The sequence below is a fragment of the Balaenoptera physalus genome (assembly GCF_965194825.1).
Source record: "Balaenoptera physalus genome assembly, chromosome: 2".
NCBI classification, from domain to species: domain Eukaryota; kingdom Metazoa; phylum Chordata; class Mammalia; order Artiodactyla; family Balaenopteridae; genus Balaenoptera; species Balaenoptera physalus.
The window spans coordinates 119,740,315-119,763,685 of NC_138883.1; the positions used below are offsets into that span (position 1 = coordinate 119,740,315).

Sequence of the window (23,371 nt, forward strand, 5' to 3'; positions counted from 1 at the left end):
ACTTTATTTTTTTAATCCATAGTTCTTATCAATGTAGTATGCATTTTACTTATTTATCCTGTCTATTGTCTGACTTCTCCAGTAGAATTTAAGCTCTATAGGGGTTGGGATTTTTGTCCATCTCAGTTATTGCTTAATGTCTAGTGCCTAGAATGGTGCCTGGCACATAGCAGACACTCAGAACATTTTTCTTGTACAAGTTGGACTCAGCAAGTATGCAGCTTTTAGAAAAGTTTTAGAGAACAGTTTCACCTGAATAAAGTCAGAAGGCAGATATTAATGAGTTAAGAAAGAATGTCAGAGAAGGAAACAATTATAAAATGTAGTCTGTTTTTAAAGAGCTCTAAGGAATATTAAAATGATTCATCTTAGGGATTAGCTAGCACTTCAATCTATTAGTGAATACATTTCTTCTTTGGCAAGTAATGTCTAATAGAAAAGGTAAAAATTCAAGTGGAACAGAGATTTTCAGTGGAAGAGGGACTACTGCTATTACCCCTTTTCTATATTTCTTTATATATCTGTCCAAAAATACCAAAGAAAGGAGTTGGAGTTGGGTGGGGAGGGGTAGGTTGGGAGGAACAGAAGTCAGCTAGAGCTCCTAGGCATCTTGAATAAAGAGCCATAACTAAAAATCTAATCTTAAAACAACAACAAAAAAACCTGATGTTTGGGGAAAAAATTATTTTAATATCTGTGGCAATTCAGACAGAAAATGAATTTGATTTTTGAAGCTAGCCCTGTGGCAAGTATTTCCTTAATGGTGACTATGTAATTCCCTTAACTGGGAGTCACTGATGTTTCCTAGATCCCACAGTACTGCTGTTCCAGTTCACAGGAACCAGAGCATTGCAAATGACAGCTGAATACAGATATCAAAGCAGTTCACAATGGCTCTCATTCTCTTTGCAAAGCATAACAAACGCACCTTCTATTTTTGATATAAAACTGCCTCTTTAGCACCTCATATGTTGTCAGAAGCTGTTCTGAAGCCTAGGCAGAGGCCCAGTGTCCCAAAGCAGCTGCTTACCCAGTTGTAGCCAGATCATTACTCTCCTTGGAACCATCTTCATCTGCAAAAAGGGGAGGCAGGGTGGAACCAGTCATCAAGGTTTCCATCTCTCTAAAAGGAAGACAGAATAAAAAAAAAATTTAATGGCTTAATTATTTCCAGTTCAAGTTGCATTAATTTAAGAGCCAGCCTTCCTTAAACTTTATCACATCAGCAGCAGAACAGAAACTGACCTAAATATTTATTTTCTTGACTTGGACACATCAATTTAAACTTTATGGTTAATGGGCTTTTAACCCTGGTCTTATCAACTGACCAGACTAAAAACAGATTTTAACAACTAGGACACAGTTTGGAAAATTCCTTTTTGTTCATTCAGAATATCTTCAGAAGTATTCTTCATTTCCGGTAAAAACTGTTAAGCAGAGTAACTCAGAAGCACTGCAACCCTGAGCAAGTTATTCAGCCTCTTTGAGATACAATTTCACCATCTTAGACACAGACAAAATTGCTGACTTAACCCACAGGGTTATTGTGAAGGATTAAACTGAAAGTCCTTCATAAACAGAGAAAGGCTAAGATGGTAAGTGCTTTGAGTATTATTATATAAAGAAAGGTATTGTTATTACAGCATTACGAGTTCTGAATCCCAGATGAATCATCCTTAGATTAAATGGTGACAATCTGAGTCCTCCAAAAGGAAATAATGCAAAGGAAGTAGAGGATGGAAGGCATACTGATGTGGTTCAAAATGAAAGAAACCACACTTCCAGGTCAGAAATATGCTCCACATCACCATGATGACCAACAGTGGAAATAGCATGCACCTGGGCACAGGAAATAACTAAGCCTAATTGAAGAAAGCAAATAAATCAGAAGAACCTGAGGTTATCAGAATGAAAGGACAAAAGGACAAAGTGACAAAGAGAGTAATTTCATTTCGCATATCGCTACAAAGAAAGATTTTTCCCTTTCAAGGCTTACTACCAGGGGCTTCACCCCATATACCTAAAAGCAGAAGCCTTCCATTCACCATGAAAATGATATTCAAACAAAACATTCAATAGTGACCCTAAACATCAGCCACTTAAGCGGAACTGCAAACCACTCAAGAAAAAAAGTGTCTCAATCAACTGGGAGAATTGAGGAACAGATTATGAAAATTCACTCAGGAGCTCCCTCAGCAGTTATTTCAGGTGCTGCTGCTAAGGAGACCTAGTGAAATAGCAATTAAAAGAAAAGCACAGCAGCCCAAGCAGAGCTAGGATTCATCCCACTGAGATGGAAATACGAAGAAAATGCAGATGACACTGATGCCATATTCTAAAATGTTCAATATAATAATTTACTTACAAAATGATAACAGTGATGATTTCTTATTCTTACTTATTTTCTTGTTTTCACTTCTTTGTTACTTAGCAGACCAAATTCCATAAATAGCTTACTGTGAAAAAATGCATCTTTGTATATTCACCACCCATTATAGTGGGAGAGCATGGAAGGCAGAGAGGAACTTCCCACTCAACCACAGAGTACGGAGTTTATTCCACATGCAGGGATACTTGATAACTTTTCAATTCCTTCAAGAGAGGGGGGTTTACAAGGGGCTCTAACAAATACTGCAAAATTCCATTCTAGATGTTTTCTAGGATAATCTTGACACAAGTGCATTTATGTTTTACTTCACATTATGCACAGACCAGATTAGAGCCTAGGCTTTAAGGGCTACTAACATCACCTTACACCAATATTCATTTTATCAAAAGAAAATTAATTAGATGCCATATAATCTAATTATAAACCACAAGCAAACATTCAAATAGCCAGGTATATAGCCACAAACCTTAAAAGGACTCATTTAATTGGCTTCTTTCTAAAAGTCTCCTTAGAAGTAAAGCACTTTTCGAGAGCCTCAAGTTTCAGCATTGGAAACTCTTGGCATCCCACCTATACCTCAAAAGAAGATATATTACCTGGTGGGGGACAAATGAAGTGTCTTTTCATTCACTATACCAACATGATCCTCTTAGAGTGTTTCCCAGATATCTTTAGTCATTTTTGAAATATGGGGAGGCAGCTGGACGACACAACCTTAACAACATATAAATAGATCATATAAACAAAGGAAGTTCAGAGAACACATTTCTTGTTGTTGTTGTTTTTTCCTCTTAAGTGTGTTTTACTCAATCCATATGGCTTCAGATATATTTTCTCTAGTGTTACTGAGCAGTCAGGTCCCTAAGAAATGAGTAATAAAGTGGGTGGAAGGTTAAGGGGCCAAAATCAACAAAAGAAGGAAATGAGGAAAAAGTCCAGTGAAACTCAAAGGCCTCTAAACTAGTTGGGAAAATAAAATGATTCGCAAGAATTGGCTGGGATCCTGCAAGAATCTGCTTTCATATGGTTCATGACGGGGTGATTCAAACTGAATCACAGCTACCAAGCCACTGATTGCCAAAAGCCCTTCAGTGTAGCATCTGTGCCTGATAATGTCCCAGTACAGAGGTCACACTAAACTCTGAAATTCTATGCAAAGCACTTAAGAAATGTAATGAATGCTGCTCTGGAAGGGGAAAGAAGAGATATATGCACAAAGGCCAGGCAATATACAAGTTTGGTTTTCCACTGCAGTTTACAGAAACAGGTATATCATGCAGATGTTTCCTTGCAGAAGGGATTCACCCAGTGAAGGCTTCCACCTGGAGGTAAGGGGTATTACCTTGGGGCTTAACTTACACTTTGAGCCAAGGTCTGGACTGTAACTTTGGAAATTCAAAAATCCCCTCTAGCACTAATCGCTCACTGAAAAAAAGTGATGTATAAAACAGAGTGCCAATTTAAGATATTTTAATAACAATTATAAAAATTGTAATAAAAATTATATTAAGCCACTAATCATAATCAGAACATTTCTTTGGTCAATATAGGGCCAGAATAAAGGCACTCAGGTGTAGCTTAAGAAATGTTCCTCAACTAAGATTGTTCTAGTAGCCTTTCTCAACAAAAGGGATGATCTCACCAATGAGACTATATTATTCCAAATGTGTTGGACAGTGCTGGAAGTATAATTTGTACTTCTGTTTTCTGGGGTTGGCTCTTTTCAGGTACCCTTTCCCTACTTTACGTATGTTAATCCCACTTCATTAAGCCCTCTCATGGAGATGCACCATATTCCTTCCCTACCACACCATCCCCAACAGTACACCTCAGAGTTGAGAGGTAGGATTCTGCCCTCATTTTTCCGTACTACAACCTTTATGCAAAATTTCCAGTTCCTTTAAAAGTCATGTTAATTGGCTATACGAATCTCTGATCATTACCTCCTATCATTTCAGTTCTACTACAACTGACCTTTAACCACACAAACCTATATTTGTCGACTCTTGATTTTCCCTTCTCTGTCTAGCTTAGATTCTGTGGCTGCATTTCAAATATTTTTTTGCCAACACTCTCAATTCCTTTGCCATGTTGTTCTTCTATACCCTAGATGTAGATCAACTCTGAGTTTTAGCTCAACATGGTGTTGGAGAAAAATCACAAAATAAAGGGTGCTACTATAAATTTATGGTATCCAACTACAGCTGGGCCCACAATGCTCTCAGCAGTCATTTTACATGTTCTTAGGTTATCAACTGCTACATTAGCTCCGGCAAAATTTTCCAATCAAATCAAACCTAACTCACTCAAACCCTCCTAATTATTCAGGCTCATCTCTTCAAACTTCTCATCCCTGACACACCAAAACCATCCTAAATTGTTTTATTTTAAATATATATAATTTATATACCTTAAAATTTATTCCTAATTTAAGTTATACAGTTCAGTGGCTTTCATATATTTACAGGGTGACTTTCACATATTACTACCAACACCATAATTGGTTTTACAACATTGTCATCATCCCTAAAACAAACTCTGTACCCATTAGCAGTCACTGCCCATTCCCCCCTCCCCCTAGGCCCAGGTAACCACTAATCTGCCTTCTGTCTTTATAGATATACATATTCTTGACATTTCATATAAATTTAATATTCTCTGACCTTTTGTGTCTGGCTTCATTCACTTAGCATAAAGTTTTCAAGGTTCATCACATTTTAGCATGTATCAGTATTTCATATCTTTTCATGGATGAATAATACCACATTTTGTTTATCCATTCAAAGACTGATAGACTGATAAGACTTGGGTTGTTTGTATTTTTTGTCTATAGTGAATAACGCTGCTTAAGAACATTTGTGTACAGTTTTTGTGTGGACACGTTTTCAACTTTCTTAGGCCTATACCTAGAAATGGAATTGCTGGGTCATATGATAACTCCATGTCTAACATTTTAAGGAACTGCCAAACTGTTTTCCAAAGCACCTGCACCATTTTACATTCCCACTAACAATGTTTGAGATTTCCAAATTCCCCATACCCTTACCACACTTTTTAGGAGTGCTAAAGAAATATCAATTCTACCCTCCTCCAGCTTTCCACATGGGCTAAGGGAAATACAGAACTCCAGCCCACTTCAGCCATCCTGTCCCACTGAAAGGGGGAAAAAACTAAGAAGCACTGGTGAAGTTTATAGTCCAGGGGCACAGGCTCACCAAAAGACTGAGACCTAATCATAGTACTACAGAATGCTTCTCCTCCCCTCAAACCTTACCACTACATCACTAAAGGCCTATATACCACAGTTCCTTTCACCCAGGACATCATTTCTACCTTTCAACAAAAATTTACAAGGCATACTAAAAGACAAAAAACGATTTGAAGAGACTGAACAAGGATTAGAACCAGAGTAAGATACAGCATGGTTTTTATTTCTTAACTTTAAAAAAATTGAAATACAGTTGGTTTACAATATTATATTAGTTTCAAGTGTATACTATAGTGATTAATATTTTTACAGATTATACTCCATAAAAAGTTATTATAAAATATTGGCTATACTTCCTGTGGGATACATTACATCCTCGTAACTTATTTATTTTAGACCTCATAGTTTGTACCTCTTAATTCCTTTCACCTATTTTAGTCTTTCCCACCCATTCTTCCCTCTGGTAACCATTAGTTTGTTACCTGTATCTGTAAGGCTGTTTCTGTTTTGTTATATTCATTTGTTTGTTTTATTTAAAAAATTCTACATATAAGTGAAAACATACAGTATTTGTCTTTCTCTGTCTCACTTATTTCACTAAGCATAATACCCTCTAGGTCCATCCATGTTGTTGCAAGTGGCAAAATTCCATTTTTTTTTAAAGACTGAGTAATATTGCATTGTATATCTATAGCACATCTTCTTTATCCATTCATTTGTTGATGGACACTTAGGATGCTTGGTTATTATAAAGAACGCTGCTATGAATGTTGGGGTGCATATATCTTTTCAAATTAGTGCTTTTGTTTTCTTCAAATAAATACCCAGGAGTGGAACTGCTGGATGGTATGGTAGTTCTGCTTTTAATTTTTGAGAAAACTCTGTACTGTTTTCCATAGTGACTATTCCAATTTACATTCCTACCAACAAAGTGCTAGGGTTCTCCTTTCTCCACATCCTTGTCAACATTTATTATTTCTTGTCTTTTTGACGACAGCCATTCTGACAGGTGTGAGATGATATCTCACTGTGGTTTTGATTTGCATTACCCTGATGATTAGTGATATTAAGCATCTTTTCATATGTCTGTTGGCCATCTGTATGTCTTCTTTGGAAAAATGCTTATTTAGGTTCTCTGCTCATTTTTAAATTGGGCTTTTTTTTTTTGATATTGAGTTGAATGAGTTCTTTATATATTTTGGATATTAACCCCTTAACAAACATATCATTTGCAGATATCTTCTCCCATTCAGTAGGCTGCCTTTTCATTTTGTTGATGGTTTTCTTTCCCACACAAAAGCTTTTAAGTTTGATTAGGTCCCATCTGTTTATTTTTGCTTTTGTCTCCCTTGCCTGAGGAGAAAGATCCAAAAAAAAAAAAAAAAAAAAAAAATCACTAAGACCAATGTCAAAGAGCCCACTGTCTACGTTTTCTTCTAGGAGTTTTATAGTTTCAGGTCTTACATTTAGGTCTTTAATCCATTTGAGTTTATTATTGCATATGGTGTGAAAAAATGTTCTAATTTCATTCTTTTACATGTAGCTGTCCAGTTTCCCCAAACCACTTATTGAAGAGCCTGTGTTTTCCCCATTGTATACTCTTGCCTCCTTTGTCACAGATTAATTTACCATCTGTGTGTGGGTTTATTTCTGGGCTCTCTATTCTGTTCCATTGACTATGTGTCTGTGTTTGCACCAGTACCATATTGTTTTGATTACTGTAGCTTTGTAGTATAGTCTGAAGTCAGACAGCATGATACCTCCAGCTTTGTTCTTTTTTCTCAAGACTGCTTTGGCTGTTCAGGGTCTTTTGTGGTTCCATATAAGTTTTAGGATTATTTGTTCTAGTTCTGTTACAAATGCCATGGGTATTTTGATAGGAATTGTATTAAATCTGTAGACTGCTTTGGGCGGTATGGTCATTTTAATAATATTAATCCTTCCAATCCATGAACATGGAATATCTTTCCATTTATTTGTATCATCTTCAGTTTCCTTCATAAATGTCTTACAGTTTTCAGAATACAGGTCTTTCACCTCCTTGGTTAAATTTATTCCTAGATATTTTATTCTTTTTGATGCAATTGTAAATCGTACTGTTTTCTTGATTTCTCTTTCTGAAGTTCATTATTAATGTAAAGAAATGCAACAGATTTCTGTATATTAATATCATATCCTGCACTTGACTGAATTAATTTATTCTAATATTTTTTTTGGTGGGGTTGTTAGGGTTTTCTATATATAGAATCATGTCATCTGCAAATAGTGACAGTTTTACTTCTTCCTTTCCAATTTGGATGCCTTTTCTTTTTCTTGTCTGATTTCTGTGGCTAGGACTTCCAATATAAATTAAATAGAAATGGCGAGAGTGGGCATCCTTGTCTTGTTCCTGATCTTAGAGGAAAAGCTTTCAACATTTCAACACTGAGTATGATACTAGCTGTGGGTTTGTCATAAATGGCCTTTATTATGTTGAGGTATGTTCCCTCTATACCCACTTGTTGAGAGTTTTTAATCATGAATTTTGTCAAATGCTTTTACTGCATCTTTAAGATGATCATGATTATCCTCCATTTTGTTAATATGGTGTAACATATTGATTTGTGAATAGTGAACCATCCCTGCATCCCTGGAATAAATCTCACTTGATCATGATGTATAATCCTTTTTACATATTGTTGATTCAGTTTGCTAGTATTTTGTTGAGGATTTTTCCATCTATGTTCATCAGGGATACTGGCCTGTATTTTTCTTTTTTTGAAGTGTCTCTGTCTGGTTTGGATATCAGGATAATGCTGGCCTTGTAGAATGAGTTAGGGAGTGTTCCCTCCCCTTCAATTTTTTGGAATAGTTTGGATAGACATTAACTCTTCTTTAAATGTTTTGTAGACTTCCCCTGTGAAGCCATATGGTCCTGGACTTTTAATTGTTGGGAGTTTTAAATTACTGATTCAATTTCAATACTAGTGATCGGTCTGTTCAGATTTTCTACTTCCTGATTCAGTCTTGGAAGAGTGTATGTTTATATGAATTTATCCATTTCTTCGAGGTTGTCCAATTTGTCACTGTATAGCTGTTCATAGTATTCTCCTAGGGTTGTTTGTATTTCTGTAATATCAGTTGTAACTTCTCCTCTTTCATTTCTAATTTTGTTTATTTGGGCACACTTTCTTTTTTCCTTAATGAGTCTAGCTAAAGGTTTATCAGTTTTGTCTATCTTTTCAAAAAGCCAGATCTTAGTTTCATTGATCTTTTCTACTGTTTTTTGTTTTGTTTTGTGTTTTTGGTATTTTCACTATGATCTTTTTTGTTTCCTTCCTTCTGCTGACTTTGGGCTTTGTTCTTCTTTTTCTAATTCCTTTAGGTGGAAAGTTAGGTTGTTTGAGATTTTTCTTATTTCTTGAGGTAGGCCTTGAATTGCTATAAACTTAACTCTTAGAAATGCTTTTGTTGTATCCCATAGATTTTAGAAAGTTGTATTTCTATTTTCATTTGTCTCAAGGTATTTTCTAATTTCCTCTTTGATTTCTTCACTGACCCATTGGTTTTTTTGGTAGCATGTGGCTTAGTCTTCTCCTGTGCAGAGGGTCAGCACCACTAACACCCATGTTGTTCAACTGTATGTAAAATTTAATTGCTTTTCTGTATACTAGCAATGAACAAGTGAAATTTGAAATTAAAAACACATTACCATTTATATTAGCACCCCCCCCCATGAAATACTTAGGTATAAATCTAACAATATTTTACAAGATCTCTATGAGGAAAACTACAAAACTCAGATGAAAGATATCAAAGAAGGACAAAATAAATGGAAAAATATTCTGCATTCACGGGTAGGAAGACTCAATATTGTCAAGATGTCAGTTCTTCCCAGTTTGAGCTATACATTCAACTCAATCCCAATAAAAATCCCAGCAAGTAATTTTGTGGATATCAATAAATTGATTCTAAAGTTTATATGGAGAGGCAAAAGACTCAGAATAGCCAAGTCAATATTGAAGGAGAACAACAAAGTTGAAGGACTGACACTACCCAACTTCAAGACTTCCTATTAAGCTACAATAATCAAGACAGTGTGTACTTGGGAAAGAAAAGACAAATTATTGAAACAGAATAGAGATCCTAGCTAGAAATAAACCTATATAAATACAGTCAACTGATCTTTGACAAAGGAGCAAAGGCAAAACAATGAAATAAAGATAGTCTTTCAAGAAATGGTGCTGGAACAACTGGACATCCATATGCAAAACAAACAAACAAACAAAAACAACTTGAAACAGACCTTACACCCTTCACAAATATTAACTCAAAACGCATCATAAACCTAAATTTAAAATTTAAAATTTAAAACTATAAAATTCTTAGAAGACAGCACAGGAGAAAAATCTAGATGACTTTGGGTATGACAATGACTTTTAAAATATAACACCAAAGGCACAATCTGTGAAAGAATTGATAAGCTGGATTTCATTAAAATGAAAAACTTTTGCTCTGTGAAAGACAATGTCAAGAGAATGAGAAGACAAGCTGTAGATGTGAAAAAAGTATTTGCAGAAGATACATCTGATAAAGAAATTTATCCAAAATATACACAGAACTCTTAAAACTCATCAATAAGGAAATGAACGACCCAATTAAAATATGGGCCAAAGACCTGAACAGACTCCTCAACAGTGCATATGTACACATGACAAATAGCATATGAAAAGATGTTTAATATCATGTCAGTCGGGAAATGAAAATTAAAACAATGAGATACCACTACACATCTATTAGAACAGTTAAAATGCAAAAACACTGTCAACACCGAATACTGGCTAGGATATGGAGCAACAGGAGATCTTATTCATTACTGGTAGAAATGAATGCAAAATGGTACAGCCACTAAAGAAGACCATTTGGTAGTTTCTTACAAAACTACTCATACTCTTACCAGCAACTGGGTTCTCTGGTATTTATCCAAAGGAATTAAAAAGTTATGTCCATACAAAAACCTGCACATGGATGTTTATAGCAGCTTTATTTATAATGTCAAAATTTGGACACAACCGAGACGTCCTTCAGTAGGTGGGTGGATAAACAAACTGTGGTACACCCAGATAATGGAATACTATTCAGTGCTAAAAAGAAGTAAGTTATCAAGCCAAGAAAAAACATGGAGAAAACTTAAATGCATAATACAAAGAGAAAAAAGCCAATCTGAAAAGGCTACATAGTGTATGATTCCAATATCACTACATTCCAGATAAGGTAAAACTATGGAGACAGTAAAAAGATGAATGATTGGGAGGGGTTAGGGAGGAGGCAGGAGTGAAAAGGCAGAACACAGAGGATTTTTAGGGCTGTGAAATTATTCTGCATGACACTAGAATGATAGATATATGTCATATATTTGTCAAATCCCATAGAAGGTACAACACCAAGAGTGAACCCTAATGTAAACTATGGAATTGGGTGATGATTATGTGTCAATGTAGGCTCATTAACTATAACATATGTACCACTCTGGTAGGGGGTGTTAAGACTGGGGGAGGTTGTACACATATGGGGACATGGAGTATATGGGAACTCTGTACTTTCTGCTTAATTTTTCTGTGAACCTAAAACTGCTCTAAAATATAAAGTTTATTAATTTAAAAATTAATTTCATATATTATAATTATACAATTTATTGTAAGATAGCCCTGAAGTTGAGGAATAAATACAACTGATTTTTATATGCATACAATTTAACAGGAGCAAGTGAAAGAAGAAGCTTACTACAGAATGATCTACCAGCTGTGAACATTTAGCTAAGAGCATTAAGCAGGCTGTGGGTATTAATCAATATCTTTTACAGAGGTAATAAGAACACTGGCTAATCCCACTAGGCAGTTAACTGGGGTTCATTAAGAACTCTCTAACTGTAGGTTTTGATACGGGAGATGAGGGGGCAAAAGATAAGGGTAGGTAATTTGGTGGTAATTAAGTACTTACTTTTTGGGGGATGGGTAGGATGGGGGAGATAATTAGAGTTTAAGGCTTAGGGTTGTTTCAGTACCTAAGAAGGGCATAGAGGTGTGTGTTTGGCTGGGTGTTGGAGTGAGCAGAAAATGTGGCTCTCTATTCCTAGACTCTAGAGCCCAGGCTCCTGTAACCATGACTACTGTTAATTTTTAAAAATGTAGTAGGCTAGTCTAAGAACTAAATAATAGAGAAACTGATTCATTCATTCAACAAGTATTTATTGGGTATCTAACACTGTAGGCACTTTATATGTACTGGGGATATAGCAGCAATCAAAACAGGCAAAAATCCCCACCCTTACTGAGCTCAGTATAATGGGATACAGACAAAAAACAAGATAAAATAAGTAAAATGAATAATGTTACATAGTGATAAGTACAAAGAAAAAAAGAGAGCAAGGAAAGAGCCCAGGAAGAGTTCAAGGGAAGAGGGTTCTGGAATTTTAAATAGAGGCCAGGAAAGGCTTCACTGAGGTAACCTTTGGGGAAAGACCTAAAGGAGATGAAGAGCTGTGCACATGTGTGAGGACAGAGTGGTCCAGGCAGGGGGAACACATGCAAGGCGTACACTTGGTATGATTGAAGGAGGCAGCAAATCTGGCTGGATTGAAATAGGGGCAAAAATAGTAGATGATGCTGACTGCTATAGGGGACCAGACCATATATGGCTTTGTAAATCATAGTAAAGACTGGCCTTTACTCTTGAGTTGCAAAGCCACTAGAACGTTTTGAGTAGATAAGTCATGGAATCAGCCATTTTTATAAGATTACCATGGCTGCAGTTTGGAGAATAGAATGAAGGGTGAAGAGGGTCAAGGGCAGAAGTAAGGAGATCACTTAGGAATCTATTGCAGTAATCCATCTGAAAGTTGATGGTGGATTGGATCACAGTGGTAGTAGTGGAGGTGATGAGAAGTGGTCAGATTCTTGATGTATTTTGAAGGTAGAGCCAATTTCTCAGTTCAAAATAACTGGAAAAAAAAATTAGGAATAGAATCTAACTGTGGCCTGCATATATTTTAACTGTAGTTTTACAACCTGTTTAGTGATAAAGCTATACTGACAATATATTACTTCTAATTTTTTGTAGTTAAATATAGTGGGTTTTTTTGGGCCATAAAGGAAATAATCCAGCCTCTTTTTAAGGCAAATGCTTGCAGAATTTATATTTGAACAACAAACATTTGTTGAGTACCTTTACGTGTGACTAAGATTATGCCTGGTGTCAAGTGGTGTGTGCTGTTATTCTCCTTGGTCTAGAGACACTGTTCTCAGACAACAATGGTAAGTGGGAAGAAGAGGCCAGGGTTAGAAACAAACATAAATCTTCTATCGTTGTTTATGATTTTTTGAAGTGAGAGTTTTGCAAACTTTTGAGTTAGGTATTTTCTACAAAATACAGAAGTACTAGATCATCAAAAGAAACTGGGCACAGTTTAGATTTCTTTTGAGATAGTTTGATCCCTGTACATGCATTTTTTTCTTCTCAGTGGAATCTTGATGGAGAATTGTTACCATCAGGACACAAAATATGTTGTGAAAAAAAAAAACAACCCTGAACATCTAGACGTAGTGTTTTGTATCAGGTTAAAGCACTGTGATAACACAGAGAAAATAAGAAACATTTTCCTCTGCCAAAGCAAATTTGTCACTTTACAAGCAGGGTGTTGCCTTTTGAGGTCACAGTCCACATATTTGGCTTTTTCATGGTGACTGTTGGTCCCAAATTGCCCTTCCTACACAGCCTATTCAAGCACTGCTTTTATTATTAGTAAACAGATAACTGCCCAAGTAAGAAACTTCTGGACCAGTGCCAGAAATAAGAGTTAAAATAATCCAATAAAATTTGGGAGTACTTCCTTAGTGTAAAGTACTTTCCCAAACAATTTCCTGGGACACTGGGGTACTATGAAACAGTAAAAGGTAGGCGTGTATGAGGCAGGGGAGGAGACGTGAGAGGGGGGAACTTCCTACTCCATCTAGGAAGCCACATGATATATATTTTTTCACTCACTTCTTAGTGATTCTCATGGAGGTTATATCAGAAAAGAGGAATTTTATGTTTACCAAGAGGGAAATGAATTTTGAAAAAGCAATGCTTTTCACAGTTTACTACATGTCACTGTGTAAGGTATCAAAGACACAGAGGTAATTAAGATTAAGAAGAAATTCTTGTCCTTTAGATTTCGTAATCTATTGGGGCACAGAAGGGCAAACAGTAAAAAAAAAATTGCAAAGGCTGTAGTAGCTAATGTGTGTAAAGTTACTTATTTACTTATTTATCTATTTAAATATATGAGAAAACAGGGAAGAAATACAGATGAATTAAACAGATGGGGTGACCAGCTAAGATAACTGCTAATGATCGTAGTGAATTCACAGAGCATTCGAGATCTGAAGGAAACAGAAACTACTAAGTGAGTAAAACCTGAGAAGAAACACTTAGTTCAGGGTACTTACATGTTTAGAATCCAGACTCATATTAAGGAGGCAGATAGTATTCATTTCTAGTTCTTAAACAAAATTATTCAAGCCTGGAGTCTGAGAAAGCTATATATGAGAAAGTAGAAGCAACAAAGGTCTCTAGTATCTTGACCCAAACAAAAACTTAATAGTTAACAGTTCTAGGGCAAGGGTCCTTACTGGTTCAAGGAACACTGCTCCTCTATTTTCTTATGTTTTACACTGCTTTCTTCAGCTCAAACTTACAGCTGTGAAACAACACTGCAAAGAAGAGATGGAAAGGATGTTCTTTTCTGCTACAGTCAATAATTCCCAAACCTTTTACTCTTCCAAATCTGATGAATACTAAAAGTAAAAGATGATGTTTAAGGAAAGTCAGAGATCACTTATAAAAACTATAGTGTAATAAAAGGAAATAGATCCCATCAAAGGTTCTTCATTTTAATCAACTTTATTTTAATCAATCAATTTAATTTAATACAAAGTAAATTCTCTTCCTAGGGAGAATTCCTAAAAGAAAAAACAGAGAGCTTTGGGTAGTAAGGAAGTTTTCGTTAGTCAAAAGTTGAAGACAAAAACAACAACAAAACAACAAAAAAAGTTAGCTGCAGTGAGTCAAAGGCAGTTAATGGAATAATAAAGTGAAATTCACAGTTTTCCTCACAAAACAAATAGGCACAATTGCAGTTTAGCAGAACAGTTTAAACTGAAAGAGAGAATATTTAAAACTCAGATTTTGCTATATTTTGCTTTTGAAATTCACGCTTTTCCCTACAAAACAAATAGGCACAGTTGCAGTTTAATAGAGCAGTTTAATGAAAGAGACAAAACTTAAAACTCAGAACTATTTTGCTATATTTTGCTTTTGAATCCTAAAGCTGATAATGCTCAGGACTTCAGAAAGTAAATCAAATAGCCATAGAATTCGAATGTGACACATTTAAAGCTCTAGAAGACCAGTTTCCCAGGAACATTTTTCCTTTAAATACCCTTCCCAGTATGAAAAGGCTTCGCCCTTCATACACAGATGGCAATTCCAATCAAGCGCTTAGATGTTATCTTCCTGGTTTACAAGCTACTGATTTTGTTTCCGTTGTTTCTAGGTGAAACAAAAACAAGTTTAAAACCAAGTTTAAAAACAGACGAATGGATAAAGAAGATGTGGTACATATATACAATGGAATATCACTCAGCCATAAAAAGGAATGAAATTGGGTCATTTGTAGAGACGTGGATGGATCTAGAGACTGTCATACAGAGTGAAGTAAGTCAGAAAGAGAAAAACAAATATCGTTTATTAATGCATATATGTGGAACCTAGGAAAATGGTACAGATGAACTGGTTTGCAGGGCAGAAATAGAGACACAGATGTAGAGAACAAATGTATGGACACCAAGGGGGAAAAGTGGTGGGGGGGTGATGGTGGTGGTGGGATGAATTGGGAGATTGGGATTGACATGTATACACTAATATGTATAAAATGGATAACGAATAAGAACCTGCTGTATAAAAAAATAAATAAAATAAAATTCAAAAAAAAAAAAAGAGCAATAGTAAAAAAACAACCACATATTAGCAGTAACTAACTGAGGAGTAACCAGACTAAATCACCTCAAGATTCTTGGTGTTTGAGTGTATTTACTAAAATCTGACAAAATTTGTATTTCCAGAGTTGCCTATTGCTGTTGAAAGGCTCACCTAGTCCAGTAAGGCAGGACTATGTCCCACAGAATAAGAATTTGCAGAATGATTTGTTTTGCTCTTCCTTCTACATTAAATGCATTCACTCACCTGTGGTAGCAAGTACTTCTGCGGAGAACAGAAATTCACTATAGGACCAAGTAGAGGCATTATGTGATTTCTGCTTTCAATACCTTGATATGTAAAATGGTGCTAATAATACCTTCTCTATTTAACTCAAAAAGGTATTGTGCGGAGCAAATAAATATTTCTTTATGTTATCTGCAAACAATAAAATAATGTAAAAGCTATTTTTGCTAATTATGATACAAGGTTTTCAATGAAATATTTATGAGAAAGTATATTACACACATTGTGATACACCATATTAACAAATTGAAGAATAAAAACCATATGATCATCTCAATAGATGCAGAAAAAGCTTTTGACAAAATTCAACACCGATTTATGATAAAAACTCTCCAGAAAGTGGGCATAGAGGGAACCTACCTCAACATAATAAAGGCCATATATGACAAACCCACAGCAAACATCATTCTCAATGGTGAAAAACTGAAAGCATTTCCTCTAAGATCAGGAGGAAAACAAGGATGTCCACTCTTGCCACTATTATTCAACATAGTTTTGGAAGTCCTAGCCATGGCAATCAGAGAAGAAAAAGAAATAAAAGGACTATAAATTGGAAAAGAAGTAGTAAAACTGTCACTGTTTGCAGATGACATGATACTATACATAGAGAATCCTAAAGATGCCACCAGAAAACTACTAGAGCTAATCAATGAATTTGGTAAAGTTGCAGGATACAAAATCAATGTACAGAAATCTCTTGCATTCCTATACACTAATGATGAAAAATCGGAAAGAGAAATAAAGGAAACACTGCCATTTACCACTGTAACAAAAAGAATAAAATACCTAGGAGTAAACCTACCTAGGGAGACAAAAGACCTGTATGCAGAAAACTATAAGACACTGATGAAAGAAATTAAAGATGATACAAACAGATGGAGAGATATACCATGTTCTTGGATTGGAAGAATCAACATTGTGAAAATGACTCTACTACCCAAAGCAATCTACAGATTTAATGCAATCCCTATCAAATTACCAATGGCATTTTTTACAGAACTAGAACAAAAAAATCTTAAAATTCGTATGGAGACACAAAAGACCCCGAATAGTCAAAGCAGTCTTGAGGGAAAAAAACGGAGCTGGAGGAATCAGACTCCCTGACTTCAGACTATACTACAAAGCTACAGTAATCAAGACAGTATGATACTGGCACAAAAACAGAAATATAGATCAATGGAACAGGATAGAAAGCCCAGAGATAAACCCACGCACATATGGTCAACTAATCTATGACAAAGGAGGCAAGGATATACAATGGAGAAAAGACAGTCTCTTCAATAAGTGGTGCTGGGAAAACTGGACAGCTACATGTAAAAGAATGAAATTAGAACACTCCCTAACACCATACACAAAAATAAACTCAAAATGGATTAAAGACCTAAATATAAGACCGGACACTATAAAACTCTGAGAGGAAAACATAGGAAGAACACTCTTTGACATAAATCACAGCAAGATCTTTTTTGATCTACCTCCTAGAGCAATGGAAATAAAAACAAAAATAAACAAATGGGACCTAATGAAACTTCAAAGCCTTTGCAAAGCAAACTACAAACAAGACGAAAAGACAACCCTCAGAATGGGAGAAAATATTTGCAAACAAATCAACAAAGGATTAATCTCCAAAATATATAAACAGCTCATGCAGCTCAATATTAAAAAACAAACAACCCAATCAAAAAATGGGCAGAAGACCTAAATAGACATTTCTCCAAAGAAGACATATGGATGGCCAAGAAGCACATGAAAAACTGCTCTACATCACTAATTATTAGAGAAATGCAAATCAAAACTACAACGAGGTATCACCTCACACCAGTTAGAATGGGCATCATCAGAAAATCTACAAACAACAAATGCTGGAGAGGGTGTGGAGAAAAGGGAACCCTCTTGCACTCTTGGTGGGAATGTAAATTGATACAGCCACTATGGAGAACAGTATGGAGGTTCCTTAAAAAACTAAAAATAGAATTACCATATGACCCAGCAATCCCACTACTGGGCATATACTCTGAGAGAACCATAATTCAGAAAGACACATGCACCCCAATGTTTATTGCAGCACTATTTACAACAGCCAGGACATGGAAGCAACCTAAATGCCCATCAACAGATGAATGGATAAAGAAGATGTGGTACATATATACAATGGAATATGACTCAGCCATAAAAAGGAACAAAATCGGGTCATTTGTAGAGACGTGGATGGATCTAGAGACTGTCATACAGAGTGAAGTAAGTCAGAAAGAGAAAAACAAATATCGTATATTAACGCATATATGTGGAACCTAGAAAAATGGTACAGATGAACCGGTTTGCAGGGCAGAAATTGAGACACAGATGCAGAGAACAAACATATGGACACCAAAGGGGGAAAGTGGCGGGGGTGGTGGTGGTGGTGGTGTGATGAATTGGGAGATTGGGACTGACATATATACACTAATATGTATAAAATGGATAACTAATAAGAACCTGCTGTATAAAAAAATAAATAAAATTAAATAAATAAAAAAAAAGACACATGCACCCCAATGTTCATTGCAGCACTATTTACAATAGCCAGGTCATGGAAGCAACCTAAATGCCCATCAACAGACAAATGGATAAAGAAGATGTGGTACATGTATACAATGGAATATTACTCAGCCATAAAAAGGAACGAAATTGGGTCATTTGTTGAGACATGGATGGATCTAGAGACTGTCATACAGAGTGAAGTAAGTCAGAAAGAGAAAAACAAATATCATATATTCACGCATATATGTGGAACCTAGGAAGATGGTACAGATGAACCGGTTTGCAGGGCAGAAATTGAGACACAGATGCAGAGAACAAACATATGGACACCAAGGGGGGAAAGTGGTGGGGGGGTGGTGGTGTGATGAATTGGGATTGATATATATACACTAATATGTATAAAATGAATAATTAATATGAACCTGCTGTATAAAAAAATAAAATTAAATTAAAAAAAGTACATTACACATATTATAGTTATATCAAAAGAAGAGATACATAAGATTGGAAGGAAACACACCCAAATGCTCAAAGTAATAATGTTTTAGGATGATGAAATTATGAGTAATTACTTTCCAGTCTTTGTTTTTACTCCCCAACATTCAGTAACATGGTTGTGTTACTTTAAAGAAAGAGGAAAGTACCATAAAAAATCACAGACCTTTTAAACTTCAATTTTAATTTCACATGCAATACACTTTCTTTTTATGAATACACTTTCTTTTTAAAACTTTTTACTACACATAGAACTAAAATTCCCTTTGACCAGACTCTTCCCATTTTCCTCTCCAGAAAATATACTACCTTATTGCTGAAAGGAGCCTTAGAGATAATTTCTAGTGATAAATTCATTGTCTCGCTCTCTCAAATCAGAATGAGCCCTTCAGGACAGAGAAGAGTAAACATGTCTAGCAGGAAAAGTATGAGAGCACAGTTTATAAACTGTCTGTTTTATATTAAAAAATTCATTTAAATTCTGCATTCAATTTTATAAAAGTGTTTATTCTAATGCAAAACGAAATGTTTGAAACTATAGGAGACCAGGAGAAAGTATCATGTACTCTCAAGACAACAATATATTTCCCTATGAATGCATTACCATGTGGCACAGGTTAGGTTCATCTTCCTGACAGATACCTGAGAACTTCCAATACTGAGAGAAAAAGAAGTGCTGTGACTTCCTTCCTACTCCTTCGCTACCACACAGCAATAGAATGAGTAATTCCTATTATTGGCTAGAACTATAGGTTAACTCAATTTATATCCTGTTAACCTTCCAGATAAAATTACATGACAATACACTGCAAATATCATACAAAAATCCCATTTAATTATGAGAAAACAGACCACGACCATGAAATTAATATGCTTTGGCATTTCCTTAAAAGGTTTAATTCTGAAAACTACAATATATCTGAGGTTGATAAATGTACATTCTCATGTCACTGGTAGGAAAAGTAACAAGCTGTTTATGAGTAAATAGTCATTTTACTTCTTGCTAATGTATCTTGAGATATACCTCAAATATAGTATACTTGATCCATCTCTAATTCCACTGTCATCCCTTTTCCTTCAGAAATTTGACTCCAAATCTAGCTTACATGAAAAAGCTCATCATTACAATGTTTTGCCACAGAAACATTTTCTCTGGAGGTATTTATTCTGATTACAAAGTCTCTCCAAGTATCTAATTTGACTCTTGGTGTTCAGTAACATTAGAATATTTAAAAGACAAAGTTAGTAACTTAAAATCAAGACGTACCAATGTGAGCTATGAGGAAGAAGCACAATTGCAGTTTTCTACAACGAACTCACTCAAATTTGGGGGGAGGAAGAACCAAAGCATCTCAAATTTTTGATAAAGGATTGTGTGCCATGTAAACTACAGGGAGGTAACCCGAGGCAGTAGGAAGAGCTCTGAACAGAAGTCAGGAAGTCTGAGTCTGAGTTCAGGCATGACACCAACTAGCTATGTCTTCTGGGATCACTAAAACATTCTGGTCTAAGTTTCTTCATCTGTTAATGAAGGACAAGATCAGTTCTAAATTTGTTTAGATGTAAGACCATGACAGAACACCATGAAACAGTACTGTTAATTAAATGATATGAACTAGAAACAACTTTACAAACTAGCAGAAAATAGAAATATATTAAAAGTTCACTATAAACTCATAACCATGAACTGTACATACACAAACACAGAGTTCTCTAAGCACAGGATGCATTTCTGAATTCTTCTGTTAATATTTATTTGCTATCTGGGAGGGAGTCATGGTTAATATTGCAGGCTCTGAAATCAGACTGCCTGAATTCAAATCCCACCTTTTATTCTTTAGTTGTGGAACGTGAGCAAGTTAGTTAATATCTCTGAACCTAAGTTTTCTCATCTGTAAATGAGGATAGTTACAGTAGATACTATGGGAGTTATTTGAATAATCAATCCATGTAAAGCAGGTAGTATGGTGTCCATCACATAGTAAGAGCCTAATAACAATGATAGCAGTAATATTAGCACACATATATTGAGTGTTTACTAAGTATCAGGCAGTATTCTAAGGGTTTACATGTATTACCCCATTTAATCCTCACAACTACCACATGAGATAGATACTATCATTAGCCTCTATTTTACAGTGAACAAACCGATCCATTGAGAGACGTTAAGTAACTTGCCCAAGTTAACTGTGACAGTCATTATTATGGCTATTCACAAATATTTTAGCTCTCCTTTCAGGAAGTGTAAGATTACACTTCCTCACGACCTCTGAAATTAGGCAAGGTTGATGGAACTCATAGGGTCAACTCATAGTGGCACATGATACTTCTAGGCAGAAAGTTTAAGAGTCCAAAAGCAATTTTCCATGTTTCCCTTCCCCTATTACAGTGATCATGAAAGTATATATTATAATGGAGTTTACATCAACATGGTTGCCTAAGTGAACAAAAACAGCATAGCCCCCGTTAACCCACTTTGTACAAGTAGCATGAGTGAGAAAAAAAGCCACTGAGATTTTGTAGTGGTTTTGTTACCATAGCAATAACCAAGTATCCTGACAGTAAATTTCAGATTTAGTATCATCATAATTATCTACTTATTCACAGCTAATGCCGAAAGCTTAAGAATTAAAATATGGGAGAAAATAGTACAGTTGTATACATTTATTTCTTTTTTTGGTGTATGAACAAATGAAAGTTTACCATTATCTAATTTAGTATTAGAATTCAAGAATTATTGGTCTGGGGGACTTCTCTGGCCGTCCAGTGGTTAAGACTCCATGTTTCTGTTGCAGGGGGCGTGGGTTTGATCCCTGGTCAGGGAACTAAGATCCCCGCATGCTGCATGGTGCGGCCAAAAAATTAAAAAAAAAAAAAAAAGAATTATTGGTCTAAATGTCTTCATGACCTTGGGCTAGACAAAGACTTCTTGAAGAGGAAACAAAAAGCACTAACCACAAAAGAGAAAAATGATAAATTGCACTTAACTAAAATTAAGAATGTCTGTTCATCAAAGACCATGTTAAAAGAGTGAAAAAGTAAGGCATAGACTAGGAAATTATATTTGTAATACATATAATTCCCTAAAGACTCATATTCAGAATATGTAAAGAATTCCTACAAACCAGCAAGATAAAGATAAATGACCCAATTTAAAAAAAGGCTAAAAATAAAATAAGCACTTCCTAAGAGAGACTATCCAAATGATCAATAACCATAGAAAAAGAAATACTACAACATATTCAATGGCTAAAATAAAAAAGACTGACAATACACAGTGCTGGCAGGGATGAGCAGGAACTGAAATTCTCATTATGTTGCTAGTGGGAATCTAATGTGCACAGTCACTTTGGAAAGTTGCTTGGCAGTAACTGCTAAAATAAACCTAAACCTATCCCATGAAACAGCAATCCATTCCTAGTAACATATCCTAGAGATACGAGTGCAGGTGTCTACCAAAAGACATGTAAAGATTGTTCATAGCACTGTTATTTACAGTCTCAAAGTGGAACCAATCCACATGTCAATCAACAGTGGCATGGCTACATTTCGAGACATTCCTACAATGACATCAGTGCAATATTACAGAGATTCAACTACTGCTACATGTAGCATGGATGAACCTCATAGACATAACGATGAGCAAAAGAAGCCAGATCCACAACAATAAATATTCTGTGAATCTACTTATGTGATGTTTAAGTATAGGTAAAATATTTTTTGGTGGCAGAAATCAGAATAGTGATTATCTATAATAGAGGGAGAGAGGGTACTGACTAGAGCCTCCTGAAGAGCTGGAAATATTCTCAGGTGCATATATACATAAACATTCATTGACTTGTACATTTAAGATTTGTGCACTTTACTGTACATACCGCAGTTTTAAAAAGATAAAAGAAAAGAGAGAAATGTTGGTCATTGGTTTAGGTAAGAATTCAAGGATTGGAAGATCTCACAAATGTCACTGGGTCCAACGACACATCCAATGCTCAGCTCCCAACCTGAATATCTCACTTGGGGATGTCTACTCCCACTTCCAAATAGCTCTGACCACTAGAAGGTTTTTCTTTTTTCCTTTTTTTGGCCGAGCCCTGCGGCATGCGGGATCTTCATTCCCTGACCAGGGATCAAACCCGTGCCCCCTGCAGTGGAAGCACGGAGTCTTAACCACTGGACTGCCAGGGAAGTCCCTAGAAGGTTCTTCTTTATAATGAACTCCAAACTTATCCCCAAGGAGCTTCTATATGAGATTTTCATTCTACTCTTTCAGGAATACAGAGAATAAGTGTGCTCCCTTTTCTAAGTCATACACACTCAGTTTTCCCAAGGCTTATCTGACGACTGCTGAGATCTCTTTCCACTCTAAAAATTCTAGAATTCTATATTTTTATTAGTCCATATTTCTTTCATTTACTCTTTCCCTACACCTCTGTTGAACTTTACTCTTTCAACCAAAG

At 35.6% G+C, this 23,371-nt stretch overlaps 1 protein-coding gene and 1 long non-coding RNA gene across 4 annotated transcripts in view; one reads left to right on the forward strand and one right to left on the reverse strand.

Annotated features, from left to right (window-relative positions):
- The window catches only part of HMG20A (high mobility group 20A), a 68,790-nt gene that overhangs the window by 24,920 nt on the left and 20,499 nt on the right, over nt 1-23,371 (reverse strand). For both annotated transcript variants that reach the window (XM_082452685.1, XM_082452686.1), the window contains exon 2: nt 1,031-1,123. In XM_082452685.1, coding sequence (XP_082308811.1) covers nt 1,031-1,119 — 89 coding nt within the window. In that variant the 5' untranslated portion in view covers nt 1,120-1,123. The remainder of the gene's footprint in view (nt 1-1,030; nt 1,124-23,371) is intronic.
- Nucleotides 1-23,371, forward strand: part of LOC309656366 — a 29,581-nt gene that overhangs the window by 4,688 nt on the left and 1,522 nt on the right. The window contains exon 2 of one of the 2 annotated variants that reach the window (XR_014261300.1): nt 15,172-20,072. This is a non-coding gene — a long non-coding RNA (uncharacterized lncRNA). Of the gene's footprint in view, nt 1-15,171; nt 22,180-23,371 lie in introns of those variants that run through there. The other variant, XR_014261301.1, reaches the window with a different exon arrangement.